Source organism: Archocentrus centrarchus, chromosome 14 (assembly GCF_007364275.1).
Source record: "Archocentrus centrarchus isolate MPI-CPG fArcCen1 chromosome 14, fArcCen1, whole genome shotgun sequence".
NCBI lineage: Eukaryota > Metazoa > Chordata > Actinopteri > Cichliformes > Cichlidae > Archocentrus > Archocentrus centrarchus.
Window position 1 is genome coordinate 1231126 of NC_044359.1, and position 15634 is coordinate 1246759.

At 40.9% G+C, this 15634-nt stretch overlaps 3 protein-coding genes across 3 annotated transcripts; 2 read left to right on the forward strand and 1 right to left on the reverse strand.

The window, feature by feature from the left end:
• The first annotated feature begins 8363 nt into the window (after positions 1-8363).
• LOC115791944 (histone H1-like) lies at positions 8364-9579 on the forward strand. Its single transcript, XM_030746254.1, has one exon. It carries the CDS (start codon positions 8384-8386, stop codon positions 8978-8980), a length of 597 nt encoding a protein of 198 aa, XP_030602114.1. The 5' UTR covers positions 8364-8383; the 3' UTR covers positions 8981-9579.
• Positions 9580-9822: 243 nt separating this feature from the next.
• LOC115791938 (histone H3) lies at positions 9823-10544 on the forward strand. Its single transcript, XM_030746247.1, has one exon. The coding sequence runs from the start codon at positions 9927-9929 to the stop codon at positions 10335-10337; it is 411 nt and encodes a 136-aa protein (XP_030602107.1). The 5' UTR covers positions 9823-9926; the 3' UTR covers positions 10338-10544.
• On the reverse strand, positions 10532-12565 carry LOC115791856 (histone H2A-beta, sperm-like). The gene is made up of 3 exons (XM_030746132.1): positions 12541-12565; positions 11022-11304; positions 10532-10589 (listed from the first exon to the last, which is right to left on the reverse strand). Exons 1-3 carry the CDS (start codon positions 12563-12565, stop codon positions 10532-10534), a joined length of 366 nt encoding a protein of 121 aa, XP_030601992.1.
• Between the last annotated feature and the right edge of the window lie 3069 nt (positions 12566-15634).

Here is a 15634-nt window from a genome sequence, read left to right on the forward strand (position 1 = left end):
CGATTGACTAACAATTAATTGATAAGTGGCCATTTTCTTCAAATTATTCTCTTGTATCAAGAGAGTCAGTCTTTTCACAACATGAAGAGCAAAATCTTCATAATATTTGGTTGTAGACTTTCCTTACCTGCGTGGTATCTGGAGAAATGTGTGCGAAACACACTCTGCATTCTGAATGTGCAATCACCATAGACACGGCTGATTCTGCCCATGACCAAGTGTTGCGTGCTGGAGTCTGTAATGCTTTAGGAGGTTTCCTTTTGTAGCAGACCAAGAGTTGCAGATCTTACATTGCCATCCCATAAGACCTAAAGAAAAAAAGGTCCTATGAACTTTTATATACAGTATAACTGTATATATAAAAACATGTTCTATATTTGATGCTGCTTTCATTTCAAATTCAGGTTAGTCAACGACACAACGCCATGCAGTCGCTACATGCTCGTCCAGTAGGAATGAATGCTGCAAGTCAATTACTCGATGCTCTGTTGGGTTTCCTTAGGAACTTTTTGAACTACTTTGAATAATTAATGGAGGTTACTGTACTGTTTGATAACTAGGATCAATTGGAATGTATGTATGATTGAATTGATTTTTTTTTTTTTGGAAAGTGCCTCGAGACAACATTTGTTGTGAATTGGCTCTATATAAACTGAATTGAATTGAACTTCCAGTTAAACAGCATCAAATTACCTTAACCATGCATAAAACAATATGATAACATGGAGAAATAAATTCATAGCTTAAAGTCATTTGAAAAAAGTAATATTTTGAGCACAAACTCAGCAAATATGATATATGAAGGTCAACTGAACAAAATAAATAAAAGTTAACACACACCTTTGTATGTACAATGAGGTCCTTAATTAGTTGAGAGGTTATGATGTTTACTTTTTGTTCCTTAGGATCTGGAAAGAAAACAAAAATGTATTTATGTCTGCCTGTGATGAACTGTCACACAGTTATCACCTGCTTGAATAAACAACATGATAATGTATTACATATATAACAGGATAATCCTACAATGTTATCAAATTGTAATCAGATATAAGGTCACAATGTTGTGACAGTTTAATATAAGACAGTGTGTGAATGATTTATGGCCTCCATACGCAGAAGAAGAACGTTGATGTCACACAGCATCGCTCTGTTTAGGGCAGTAATAATGGACGCCACTGTCTATGGATCAATTTAAAAGTTTATTCAGCAATGGGTGCCTTCCCCTTAAGGAAGGAGCACAGATCATCGGAATTGAGTCGTACAGACTTCCGTGAAAAAGTCTCATACAGGTTGAATTTGGGCAAACAAGCTGATTTAGGTCGCATTTGCCTTCTGTGGTAGCCTAAAGCTAGGTTTATTTGACGCATTGAACCGGGTGTGAGGGGGCGCGCGCCGTTCCCGCCCCTGCACATTGGCCTTGCACCTGGTCATGCACCTCGGGACCATAGGAAGAAGGCAGAGGAGCTTGATTTATTCACAGATTAGCTATCTCATACTATACTGTCACGACATAGTAACAGTTTTAACATATATGTAAAAAAAACAAACATTTTTTTTCTTTTAATACAAGTGACATACTGCAGCTTAAGGCTCCCATATACCTGAGTGTACTTGAATCTGGCGGCTACTTTGCAAAAAGATCAGTTTTACCATCACAGAATAAACTGCTCAACAGGAAAGAGTCCTCATATCTAACTGTTTTATATGCAACACCGAGCTGATACCGAGCTGTCTGTGTGTCCTTGCGACTGTCCGTCATGCGACTTCCCCACAGACAGATCTGCGTTAAGTGCCCTGGTGAAGTAGAAAGGCACCAAGCACCCAATTAGTTTATCAAACTAAAGTTTGATAAACTAATCCACTCTCCTTCTCCAAACTGACAGAAAGTGTTGGAAATATTGGAATTTGCTGGGGAAATATAGATAATTCGACTATGATCTCTATATCTCACATGACCGAGAACGGCAGAGTCTGCGCGGTTTATTATAATGCGCAGGAGCCTAGTTACTAACCTCTCCATTAACGGCGTTAGTATGATATAATTTCACAACTAATCATCAACAGTTAATAACACAGAATAAATGGGGACTGAGGACATTTCTTGTGTGCCTTCCCGCTCAATTTTTAGCTAGCTTGTTGAGGGGGTGGAAGCTACGACTCTGAATTATTGAACATACTGCCAGTAAACCTGTTAGGTTACTCATGGTAAAGCAATACAATATCCAACTGCTTGAACAGCATAGACATAAAGTGTTACTTTTGAAGCCTCTTACCTTGAATAAAATTGCATTCGACGGGCAGTAACACACTTCAACCAACGGTCGTGTGGAGCCGTTTCTGGCTGGGGCGGAAGTGTACGGCAGTTAAAAGCAAAGAGTTCCCATTGGGTAGAATTTACTAATTATTTGACGTTGTTGACCTTACTGATAAAATATAATTAAATTCTACTCAATAATTTTGAGCTAAAAGTATTCATTGAATAATAAGTAAAATCCAATTAATAAATAATTAAAAGATAATTAAATCAACATAATATACCAAACTACACACACAAATTTTTTTATGAAAAAATTACTAATATTTATTTTGCAAATATTAATTTAGCGCAGTCACACTTTTTAGAGTGCACAATGGGGAAATGTGCACAGGGACATGCAAGCATGAGCACACACACACTCAAAAATAAATAAAAAAGAGGGCCAATGATGTATTAAAACACTACCAACCGACAGATACCCCAGCCTGTAGCAGATAGCATAAATGATTTTTTTTTGTTTGTTTTTCCAGTTTCCTGCCTGTTCATGCTGCAAAGCTGGGGTACCTGTCAGATTTTTTCTCTGAGGCCCTAAAAAAACCCCCCCAAAAAACCCAACTTTAATTTCAAGCAAACTGATTTGCTGAGGAACAAATGAAACACTGAAACAAACCAATCATCAGCCGTTAGAGATCATCTGAGTGAGTTATATCTGTGCTTAACTTCCACTCAGCAGTGAAAGCCAGCGGGGGTTTGAAAAGGATGTGCCGGCAGTCGGACGTTCTCTCCGGCTAAAGCTCGCCTCCATAGCCCGGTCAGCTGGCAGCTAGTGAGGCGAGCTGCTGGTAGAGCAGCGGCAATAGACAGCTCCGAAAACAGCGGAGCACTTTTTGCAATTAAGAGATATCTTGATAAAACGAGCTGATATTTGAGGTTTACACATTTACATTCTCGCCTGAAAACATCGTAAAAGTTTATTTTGTGTCACAGAAACAGTCATTTTTCAAACTTTTTGGCTGCTATCCTCAGCTCTGGTCCAAGTCCGCCACTCCTGACCAGCCCCGCCCCACAGATAAAACTCCGCCCCCTCATTTGAATATAAGAACATGAAATAAAAAGAGTCTGTGTAGATTCTCAGTCATCCAGGTCATAGTATCTCTGGAGCTTGAAAAAGGCGACTGGACTTCTTTTTGTTTCTTGAAGACGTTCCTCCTCTCATCCCAAAGGCTTCTTCAGTTCTCAACCAAATGGTGGAGAGACCCAGGTATTCAAACCCAGGTATTTATGACCCTCTATTGTTCATGTATGTAAACACATGTGCCAAGGTGTGAAGGGAGTGGGGGGGGGGGGGTTCATTTCAATCAGTGGTTTAGGGTGAAACCAATTTAGGACTTTGCTCAATTGTATCATGTGGCCTATTGAGGTCACCTGAACAAAGGTGTGAATGGGGGTTGAGGGACCTGGGGAGGGAGCTCAGGACAGCACTGTAAGGGGGGGAAAGTTGGTGATGTAATCCACCTCCTCTGTTCAATGATGGTTGTTCACAGTGGACATAGATGCTCCTTTCACTCCTCTTTCAAATCATCTGTCTTCACGGTCCAGAATGTGAACATTGGCATCCTCACAGAGTGACCTTTGACCTTCAGATGCAGACATACAGCTGAGTCTTGTCCTGTCGAGGTGGCTCTTCTATGTTGTGTGTTTGTGAAGAGGCTGTTTGGTTTCACCAATGTAGAGGTCCGAGCACTCTTCACTGCACTGACAGCAGACACTACATTGCTGATCTTGTGTTTGGCGGGTTTGTCCTTGGGATGAACCAGTTTTTGTCTTAGGGTGTGACTTGGTTTGAAGTATACTGAGATGTCATGCTTGGAGAAAATTCTTCTGAGTTTCTCTGACAAGCCTGACACATATGGGATGACAATGTCGTTCCTCTTGTCCTTCTTATTCTCTCTAGTTTGAGTTTGGCCTTCATTCCTGTGCCTCTTAGCTGATTTCATGAAGGCCCAGTTGGAGTAACCACATGTTTTGAGGGTTTTCTTAATGTGTGTGTGTTCCTTTAGTTTCCTTTCTGCGTCAGAGGGAACACTTTCCGCCCGGTGTTGTAGGGTCCTGATCTCCCCAAGTTTGTGTTCCAGAGGGTGGTGGGAGTCACAGAGGAGATACTGGTCTGTGTGTGTGGGCTTCAGGTAAAAAGTCCAGTCACGTTTTGTTCAAGCTCCAGAGAAATAAAAAGAGCTTCAAATGAAAAAAGGGGTTGAAAAATAAAAGTCACTGAAATACGTAAAATAGCTTTACAAAATAAAAGTGTCACAAAATAAAACTCCATTATGAAATAAATAAGTGAATAGATAAATAAATAAATAAATAGATGAATAAATAAATCTTGAAATAAATTAAAATAAAATGATAATAAAAATAATAATGAAAATTTAAAAAATATCTTATTTCATGGAATATTTATTAATAATTTATTAATAGCAGTATTTATTTATTCATTTATTTATTTATTTCATTTTGAATGAAATGGCTCTCTATACAGAGCAGCGTGTAGCTGTGTGTCTGAGGTAAAATTGTCCGAGTTTGTTGTTCCCACTTCACTGTATATTCAGTACATCGTGCGCGTTTTGAGCTATGAACTCACATGTTGCTAAATGCAGCGCTCTGATTGGTCAGATGAAATGTGTGTGAACGGCTGCATTAAGAACAGGCGAGTCCGAAAAATGTTTTTAATGCACGAAGCACTCACAAGAAATTTACGCGTCCGGTGTGTAAAGGCCTTTAAGCTAACATGAGTCGCACTTCATAAAATACACATCCCCGCTGTTGTGGGCATGTGTATGCATCTGGTGCTGGCCCAGCCTGTCTGTCAAATTTCAAAAAGTCAGTGTGGCCCAGAGCCAAAAAGTTTGCCCACCCCTGGTCTAATCTGTCTAAAGGACATTGTTCCACAAGTAATTGTTAAAATACAGCTTTGCAAACCTAAGCTAGGTTGACATGTTTTTTTTTTAAAGTAAAGATGCTTTCCTCTGGCAATCCTGCCAAACAAGCTATACTTCTTTTTTTTTTTTTTTTAATTGTACTGTCATGAACTTTAACCTTTAACATGCTGACTGAGACCTGTAGAGTCTAAGATAGAGCTCTTGGTTTTTTGCCGTCTCTCTGAGCATTGCACGGTCTGAACCTGTGACTGGCATCCATCTTGAATGTTTTCCACTTCTGAATAATTTTTCTGACTGCAGAATAATGGACTTCACAGTGTTTGGAAATGACCTTTTAACCCTTCCTAGATTGATGGGCAGTGCTTCTCTAAGGTCATTGCTGAGATCTCTCCTCCTGGGCACTGTGTTCAAACACACTTGACCTTTGGCTGCAGACCAGCAAACTGCCAAAAAATCTACTTTTATAGGGATGATCACAATTGCTGATGATCAGTTACTCAAATGGATTTGATATCCAGCTCCTGGCTGCCACTTTACCTATTAATTACCATGGAAACAGTGAAGTTGTATTTAGTTTCTCACTCTGTGTTTTAGCTTAGTTTTTAATAAATAATGACAGTGTAACGTTGTGTTATGTCTGTGTAGATTCTCAGTTATCCAGGTCATAGTAGTCTCTGGAGCTTGAAAAAGGCGACTGGACTTCTTTTTGTTTCTTGAAGACGTTTCACCTCTCATCCGAAAGGCTTCTTCAGTTCTCAACCAAATGGTGGAGAGACCCAGGTATTTAAACCCCTGTGGGCGTAGTCCCCTGGAGGTGGTTATGACCCTCTATTGAGTGTCATAGAGGGTCACGCACATGATCAAGTTAGTGTTCATGTGTGGATGAACTCTAAATGATTAGAATATGAGTGAATGTGGATCCGGCTGCTGTGTCAGCAGAGGAATCATCATCAGAGACAAACAGCACTGCTCTGTGGGGTCTCTGCTGATCCGACTCTTCCTGATCAGAAACACAGACGCTTCATGGAAAATGTGCTTGAATGCAGGCTCAGGACGTCTTCATGAGGCACACTGAAGAGGACAGCAGTTTAGTATCCAGCTGTGAAACAGAGGTTTCTCCTTGATATTTGATATGAAACCTGTAAAGTAGCAGTTCCCTGTAGCAGCTGGTGGTGACTGGATGGCCGCCAACTGGACTGCAGCATCACAAGTCCAACATGGCAGACATGCACTCATGTGGCTGTAAAACCACAACACATCCACAGTTGTGGTATGCATCCATTCTCTTCCACTTTCTGGGGTGGGGGGTGGAGCCTATTAGTGAGAGGCGGGTACACCTGGACGGGTCACCAGCCTGTTACAGGGCCAACACAGAGAGACCACCATTCACACCTAACCCCTAACTGCATGTTGCTATGATGACACAAAATTATTCTCTTCCCAGTATTTTGGAGGAAAATAACCTTCTTATCACAGTAAATGACCTCTAATTATAATTCTCAACACAAAGAAAGTGCAGTGAAAGAAACACAAATAACATGAATATTAAAAGATGTTTAAAGAAGAGGTCTGCAGAAAAGGCAGGTGATTATTTTATACTGAGGAAATCTAAAGAAAGAGAATTATTTACTGAATCTTAAGAATCAGAATCGCTTTATTGTCACATATAATGAAATTACAGGTGCTTCTCCCATTGTGCAGCATATAAAGCACAATAGAATAAGATATAAAAACATAAATGAGGCATATAAAACACTTTGTACACATATGTTTAAATTATATTTACCCAGCTAAGGAATTTTTATTTACACAACTGGGGAGATATCAAAATAACAAATATACTTATTGGGAGCATGAGTATAGATGTGTATGAGTGATAGCAGCAGTTTGTAATGCAGAGTATAGTCAGAATCATTGCACATGATGTGGCAGGGTGAGTGGGCAGTTCAGTGGGTGTTTAATGTTCTGATGGCCAGAGAGAAGATACTGTTTCTTAGCCTGGATGTGCGACCTTTCACTGACCTGAATCATTTACCAGAAGGTAACTGATCGAACAGGTGACGCGCCGGGTGGGAGGGGTCATTGAGAAAGGTCGTGGACCTTCTCAGAAAATAAGTAAACAATAAAAATTAAACCCGTTTTAATGGAAAATGTGATATCAGATGTAAAAAAGAAAAAAAGTGAAGACCCTCAAATTGAGGTGTGTGGAGGATGAATCTCAGAGAAAAAAAGATTGTAAATGATCAATTATGTGTAGCTCCACCATTAAAATCACTTTTGAATGGAAACTGGATTATCTGCTATAATTATAAATTTACTGTATGTAGCTATGACCTGAAAGTTTAAAATTCAGCTCTGGTTTCCATGAATGAACTGGAGACAGTTAAACTGTTTATTGGAAAGAAGCGATCAGAGCAGTGAGGCTAAGAGCCTCAGCTCTGTGTGGATCACCTCCTGTGAACATGGAGGTCTGAGGACCGACGGTGCTGAAGCCTCTGCTGGAGCCTGTGAACATGTAGCTGCTGCAGGGATTTCAGTGGAAGCAGTTTACTGTGCTAACCATTAAACAGTTTAATAATTATAATAATTAGAGTATAATATCAGAGTAAAGCCGTTCGTGTACAGTCAGAGTGGAGGAAGGGAAGTCTCTCCCAGCGGATCATCTGTGACTGAATATCCGCCCGATCACCGGCAGCCTCCGTGTGTTTACCTCCACCGAAAACTGCCCCGTTAAAACCCAACGATCCCCAGAACCGCCGCTGTTTCGCCGGGACTCTGTCCCCACGGGTCTCCGCTAACCGGAGCACCGATGTTACAGTTCATCCAAACCGCTTTGGGTCACTTTAGGAGCCGAAAAGTGAAGAAAGTTCGCTGTGAGCTGCGCCAAGTGACGGTGTGTCAGAGCGGTTTGAAGCCTCCCGAAAGTAACTGAAGAAATCCCGAGAGACAAAAACGGGATCAGGCGGGAGACCGGGGTGCTTTCTCCCCGCTGCCGTGACGCGGTGGTTCAAAACGTTTATTTAGAGCCGGTTTGAGGTCCGAAATGTGACGGAGAAAACACAAGCGGAGCCGCGTTTGAGGCGGCAGCAGCGCGGCGGGCTGGCTTCACTCTCCACGGTTCTCATGTGCTTCATAAGTCCCGCCTCCCGCACGAGCCAGCAACACGCTCAGAGAAGCACGCGCAGATATGGCAGAAGAAGCTCCAGCAGCAGCACCCGCGAAAGCTCCGGCCAAGGCCCCGAAGAAGAAGTCCGCTCCCCGGGCCAAGAAGGAGGGACCCAGCCTCCCCAAGCTCATCGTCGCCTCCGTGGCCGAGTCCAAGGAGCGCAAAGGGACGTCGCTGGCCGCCATCAAGAAATACCTGGCCGCCAAAAATGTAGATGTCCCCAAAGCCAACAAACGGATCAACACCGCCGTCGCCAAACTGGTGGAGAAAGGGGTCCTGAGTCAGGTCAAGGGGACGGGCGCTTCTGGCTCCTTCAAGCTCGCCAAGAAGGAGCCCAAAGCGGCAAAACCCGCCAAGAAGAAGGTCGCTAAGCCCGCTAAGAAGGCTCCCGCTAAAGCCAAGAAGCCCGCGGTGAAGAAGGCAGCGACCCCCAAGAAGTCCCCGGCCAAGAAAGCTGTGAAAAAAGCAGCGAAGAAGACCCCGAAAAAGGCCGCCGCAAAGAAGCCGAAGGTCGCCGCTAAGAAGCCGAAGGTCGCCGCTAAGAAAGCCGCTCCTAAAAAGCCTAAAGCCGCCAAGAAGCCCGCAAAGAAGGCTGCGCCAAAGAAGGCGAAGAAGTAAAGCAGTCCTCCTCCAGCACTCCGTGCATCAAAGGCTCTTTTCAGAGCCACCACCGCCTCCGCTGAGAGCTCCTCACCGCACCCACAGCCGCTGATAACACCCGCCTTTAATAACAGTAGTAATAATAATGTAATTAATACTGATATACTTTAATGTTTCTGACACTAACCAGTAACTACACACTTCATGAGTTAGACTGCAGCTTCATTCAGGCCTCAGTGCTCATCACATGATTGTGACCTCACAATAACAGGATCATAGAAACACTTCATTCTCCTGAGGACAACCAGCCGGAGTTTATTTTAACTGAGGCTCCGGGAGCTTAAATTAAAGAGGACGGTTCCACAAACACTCACACATCAGGAGTTTATTCATTCATTGGCTCATTTAAACTAAAGAATGAAAATTGTACAATTCTACGTCACTGGTACTCTTACTTATATACTATTGATGCATTTGATATTAACTGACCAGCTGATGATTTATTTAAAAAAAAATCAGTGAATATAAACTCGGGTTTGATTTTCTTGGTTTACCTGCTGCTGATCCAAAATATCAACTATATGGAGATGGTTCATTATTTTCAAATTAAATTTTTAAATAATTCTATTAAAAAAATGACTGAGCTTTTATTTTAGTTTGAAGTGTGTAGAAAGGTTTACACACATTTTGAAATATTTTTTTCGTAAATAAAAAATGTTCAGAAACGTTGAAATCTTTGCCTGATAAAAACCTGACCTTCAGCAGCTGTAAGCCCCTCCCTCTCCCTTTGGCGCTTCATTTTGAATTTTCAAATTTTTCCTCCAATAGCTGAACAGCTCCAGTGCGCGCCCCCGTATCTGGCCCAATCAGCGCTGAGCTCACTCCGGCAGCCCCCTTTATAAGACCTCCGTCTGCTCTCAGGTTTTTATTCTTTCGCTGTTCGCACACACACCGAAACTGTAAAATGGCCAGGACCAAGCAGACCGCCCGTAAATCCACCGGAGGAAAAGCTCCCAGGAAGCAGCTCGCTACCAAAGCTGCCCGTAAGAGCGCCCCGGCCACCGGCGGAGTGAAGAAGCCTCACCGCTACAGGCCCGGCACCGTGGCCCTCAGAGAGATCCGTCGCTACCAGAAATCCACCGAGCTGCTGATCCGCAAGCTGCCCTTCCAGCGCCTGGTCAGGGAGATCGCTCAGGACTTCAAGACCGACCTGCGCTTCCAGAGCTCCGCCGTCATGGCTCTGCAGGAGGCCAGCGAGGCTTACCTGGTCGGCCTGTTCGAGGACACCAACCTGTGCGCCATCCACGCCAAGAGGGTCACCATCATGCCCAAAGACATCCAGCTGGCCCGCCGCATCCGCGGAGAGAGGGCTTAAACTGACCTGAGATCAGTGTTAAAACACAACGGCTCTTTTAAGAGCCACAAACATCCTCACGGAGCAACAGGTCCTTTAACGTATTCATTTCCTTCTAGATGAAACCTGTTTATAGTCCATTTGCCCGCACAGCCCGCTCCATACTGTGATAACACTGAGTTTAGGTCCTGCGTGTATCTGCAGCCTGAACTGTTTTATTCACCATCATTAAACCCACGGCTTTTTTTCCTGTAAATCAGGACAGATTGTGGGGTTCCCCAATGCAACATGTACAGTACTGCGAGATTATTTTGTCACTGCATATACAAATATACACAATGAGATTGCGGCGCGCCACTTGAACAGTTGCTCTTAGTAAAAAAAAAAGTGAAAGTAAAAAGCATATTTTAGGTGCAACAACAAAATTGTACATGTTGTCCTAAATTTAATCTATTTATGATCAAATTAAATCCTTCCGGAGGGACAGAGGAGTGTAAGTGTCTTCTAGGGTGGGCAGGCGTGTGTTGATTGATGATGATGAACAGTACATAGTGATTGATAATATACAGTATAATTTACAAATGGAATTTAGTGTAGTGACCTATAAAGAGGAATACGGCTCTGTAGTGAAGTGTGTGGCTCTTAAAGGAGCCGTTTCATCTGCTGGAGCTTCTTCCGGAGCCTTACTTGGCCTTCTCGGTCTTCTTGGGCAGCACACCGCCCTGAGCGATGGTCACTCCGCCCAGCAGCTTGTTGAGCTCCTCGTCGTTGCGCACGGCCAGCTGCAGGTGGCGGGGGATGATCCTGGTCTTCTTCTTGTCCCGGGCAGCGTTTCCAGCCGGCTCCAGGATCTCAGCTTTCAGGTATTCGAGCACAGCCGCCAGGTACACCGGGGCTCCAGCTCCCACACGTTCCGGGTAGTTCCCCTTCCTCAGCAGCCTGTGGACACGGCCCACCGGGAACTGCAGTCCGGCTCTTTGCCTTGGCTCTGGTTTTTCCACTTTTACTTTTTTTTTTTTTTAAGCCTTTATTCAGAAGTATTTGGCAAACAACCACATCACAATAAAACACAACAACATGAATTCACATTACATATTCCTCATTACATTTTTTTTTTATATCTTTAAAATAGTCCAAGGGAGGGGGCTGTTATTCATCTGTCCAATAGCTTTCCTCCTCCTCAGATCCACAATAATATTCCTAAAAACATCACTGTTAATCATTTTTTGTTCAGTAACTGTCTTGGTTCTTGTTTTCCGAATGTGGGTATTGATTATGCACATAATTAACCAAAACAACTTTCTTTTAATATCGATCCTTCTTTCTTTAAATAATCCATACATTACAGACCTCTCATTAATATCTACATCAAACCCAACATCGACCATTTTACTTCTTATTTCTGTTGTTCGGTAACATCCAGGAGGAAATGCTGCAGGGTTTCATCTTCATCACAATTATTAGGACATTTCTTTGTGGTGACATAACAGCTCCACTGTACAACTGCTCTAACAGGAAGTCTGCCAACAGAAATGAGCCAAACAGGATCTCTTAGGTTTTCTGAAATAGTTTTTTCATTTACATTTCTGATAATTTGAGAGATTTCATCATTATTCACATATTTATATTTTATCGGTTACCCATTGTTTTTTTCATTAATTATGTCATAGATTTGCTTTGTACTTAAAGTATTCCAGTTTATATTTAAAATAATCCCAATTTGTAATAAAATCTCCAAACAGAAGTTTATAAAAGGGAGCACCAGATCTTTGCTCTTCCTCTCAGTTTCATCCACTGATTTTCAGTTCCTTTAATCCAAAATGCTCTTCTGTTCATTGCAGATGTTTTTAATAAATGGGATTTTAATGCTCAGATCTGTTGCTCCCAAACCACCATTTCTTTTATTTTTATACTTCAATATTCTTTGTGTTACCTCACGGTTTGTTCCCCATACCAGTTTTACACACAATTTACTAAGTGTCATAATGACTTTGTGTGGGGGAGGAAACACAGTGGCAAGAAAAAGAAGTTTAGAAATGATGTGAGTTTTAACAATTTTAATGCGTGCTTTATAATTAGTGTTTTTATTTTCCCATTTTAAGACTTCTTCTTTAACCAATTTGTGTGGCAACTATCGTTTCCAGTAATCCATATTCCTAAGACTTTGATTTCATTCCTAACCTGGATGTCTATGATGGGCCTGTTTAAGCTTCTATCCACACACCTTCAGTTTTGTCCTTGTTCAGCATGGCTCCAGATGCTGATTCGTACTGTTTGAGGTATCATTTAATCTCTCTAGTTCTTCTTGATTTTTTATAATTACAGTGACATCATGTGCATAAGCCATGGCAATCCCTTTATGTGTCTCATCAAGCATACAGCCTTTAAAATGAGGATCTTTATTAATTATTTTTAATAAAGGACTGATGGCTAATACATATAATGCTGCACTTAAAGGACACCCTTGCTTCACTCCACGGGAAATCTCAAATGGTTCACTCAAGGTCCCGTTAACCTTTATTTGCACTATAGATCTTTTATATAACAGTTGGAGCATTTTAACAAACTCTTCATGGATCCCATATTTCCTCATCACTGCCCACAGACAGGTGTGTGAGACAAAGTCAAAGGTTTTCCTCTGATCCAGACCGAGAATGTAGAAATCTGTATCTTTACCGGCATATACAACCTCTCTCAAGGTGCACAAGTTATCCCACATTTGACGACCTCTAATGCCACAAGTTTGTTCTTTATCAATTATTTGATCTAATATGTCATTAAATCTATTCATTATAATTTTTGCCAGTATTTTATAATCAACATTCATTAAAGTTAGTTGTCTATAATTGTTTAAATCACATTTATCCCCTTTCTTATATAATAAACACATAATTCCTTGATAAAAGGAATCACTTAATTTTTCTTTTTGTACACCATCGTTCAGTGCTGAGGTTAAAAGTTTAATTACATCTTCTAAATATAGTTTATAAAATTCAGCAGGGAGGCCGTCAGGACCTGGGGATTTATTAATATTTAATTGATTAATGGCTGCTATAACTTCATCCTTCTTAATTTCTCCTATCAGTGAAGAAAAGGTTGTATTATCAAAGGGGGAGACCACTTCAAGTAAGGATTCAACAGCTTCTTTATCTGAGGGTAAAAACATGGACACACAGCTCTGCCTAATAATTATTCTTTTATCATTTTCTTCATAAAATATTTTACCTGTAAGATCTTTAATAGCTGTGATAAAATTGCTGCTACGCCTCTTCTGACTAGAGGAAATTACATAATTGATGTTACAATTTTCATTACATCCAGTAGATTTTTGCATATTATATAATAATTCATTATTTATCAAATATATATTAGTCTCCAAATCATTCATCTGATGTTCCTCTGCTTCAGTTCTTGTTTTTATAAATTTCAATTTTATATATTTATTAACATATTCATTATATTCTAAATTTTTAACATGGTTTATTTCACGACATTTAAATTTGAAGAAATCCTTCAATCTAGTTTTTAATAAATCCCATAATTCAAGATCAGATTTGACCAAAACTCTCAGTTGTGAAATCCTTTGAACTTCCACCTTTAATTCCGTTATCAGATCTATATCCATAAGACATTTAGTATTTAATTTACAATAACTTTTTTAATGATTTGAGCGACACGTAATCCTAACTTTGACCAGCATGTGGTCTGACCAATCAGAAAATATTGTTTCATAATGAAAAACTTGAATTTGAGAAGAGACATATATTCTGTCTATTCTCGTTTGGGTTTTTGAGTCAAATCTGGTGAAATGTACACTGTGTGGATTTAAGATCCTATAAGTGTCTCTGAGAGAAGCTTCAGAGACACTTTGATCAAAAGATTTCCTTCACAAGATGCTTTGAAAGGTGTAGCAGCAATTCTATCTTTTTCCTCAGTTATAGTATTAAAATCACCACATAAAACCACATCATAAACAACCTCTAATGTTTGTCTCAATTTCTTTCCACTTTTACCGCGTCCTGACATCTTTCTGCGATTACCGGATAATGCTGCTCGTGCTGAGATACCCGTGTTTATGTAATCACCAGCTGCTCGCTCATTGGCCAGGCTGAGCGTAAGTGTAATCGTCCAATCAGGAAAGGGTACGTTTTTTCTTTTCGTATTGAGGCTTCTGTGAGAAGGCAACACGCCACAGCATTCACAGCCTGAGCTGGTCTGCAGAGAGCATTAATCACACACAATAAATACACAAAACACCTCGGAGGACACACACTACAGTAAAACACCACAAACACATGACTGATGCTGCTGAGCCTGCTTTAACAGCTGTCTCAGGTTCTCCACATTGATTCCTGGAAACTTCAGACTGGTGAGTGGAATAAAGTGATTCAGCATGTTTAATTTCCTCAGTGCTGTGGAGCAGCCTGATGGGCCTCCACAACTTTAACTTCATCATATCGGACGAGTAGTGATGGTATAATGATGCCCCGTGAAGGTGTCGAGTCTTTCCGGCCAACTGACTCGCCAAAAGCCTGATCACACGAAACCCCATTTAACAGCTCATTTAGGAGTGCTGACACCTGCTGGACATTTGCTGTATAGCATCCTTGCTGTTCTGTTACATGTTGGCTCGAGGATCTTTTAGCCTAATTATGCAATTTTGTCAAAATCTCCATTGGAATAAATAAAATAAAATATGCTTAACAAGAATAGATTATAGAAAACTTATAGAGCTCTTCTTGTAAAAGCAAATATGTTTGGTACATTAAACGCACTGAGATCATCATTCTGATTGTGAAAACTGACAGACATAAGTAAATAAATAAAAAAATGGACCTGATTCAATTGGGGCCTCTTGGCCAGGTCATGTTTGTAAATGAGAACGAGTTCTCAAACATTTTACCGGGTAAAATAAAGGTTTTTAAAAAAATTGTAAGCCAAATTAAATAAATCTATGTTGATTGTGGTATATTAATAAAATATATTACATATATACAGAATTACACACACACACGTATACGTCAAAACTATATATAGTAGAGTATAGAGACAGTATATGGTGTGTTTGTGGATAAACAGTTACAGGAAGTGCTTGAGTGGAGGTGGAGGTGCTTTATTAATTTATATTCAGGAACAAAAACAACTGAAAATGTTGGGTCATTCTTTCTGGTATAACTTCCACAGCCCTAGAAAACACTCACAGAAGACTGAAGAAGCGGGGCTGCTGAAACTGAAGCTCTAATTTGTACAGGAGCTTCTGATTATGCGGCTGTAACAGTGGATCAGACTGTTTCCCACGTCTTTTCCAACAACTCCAA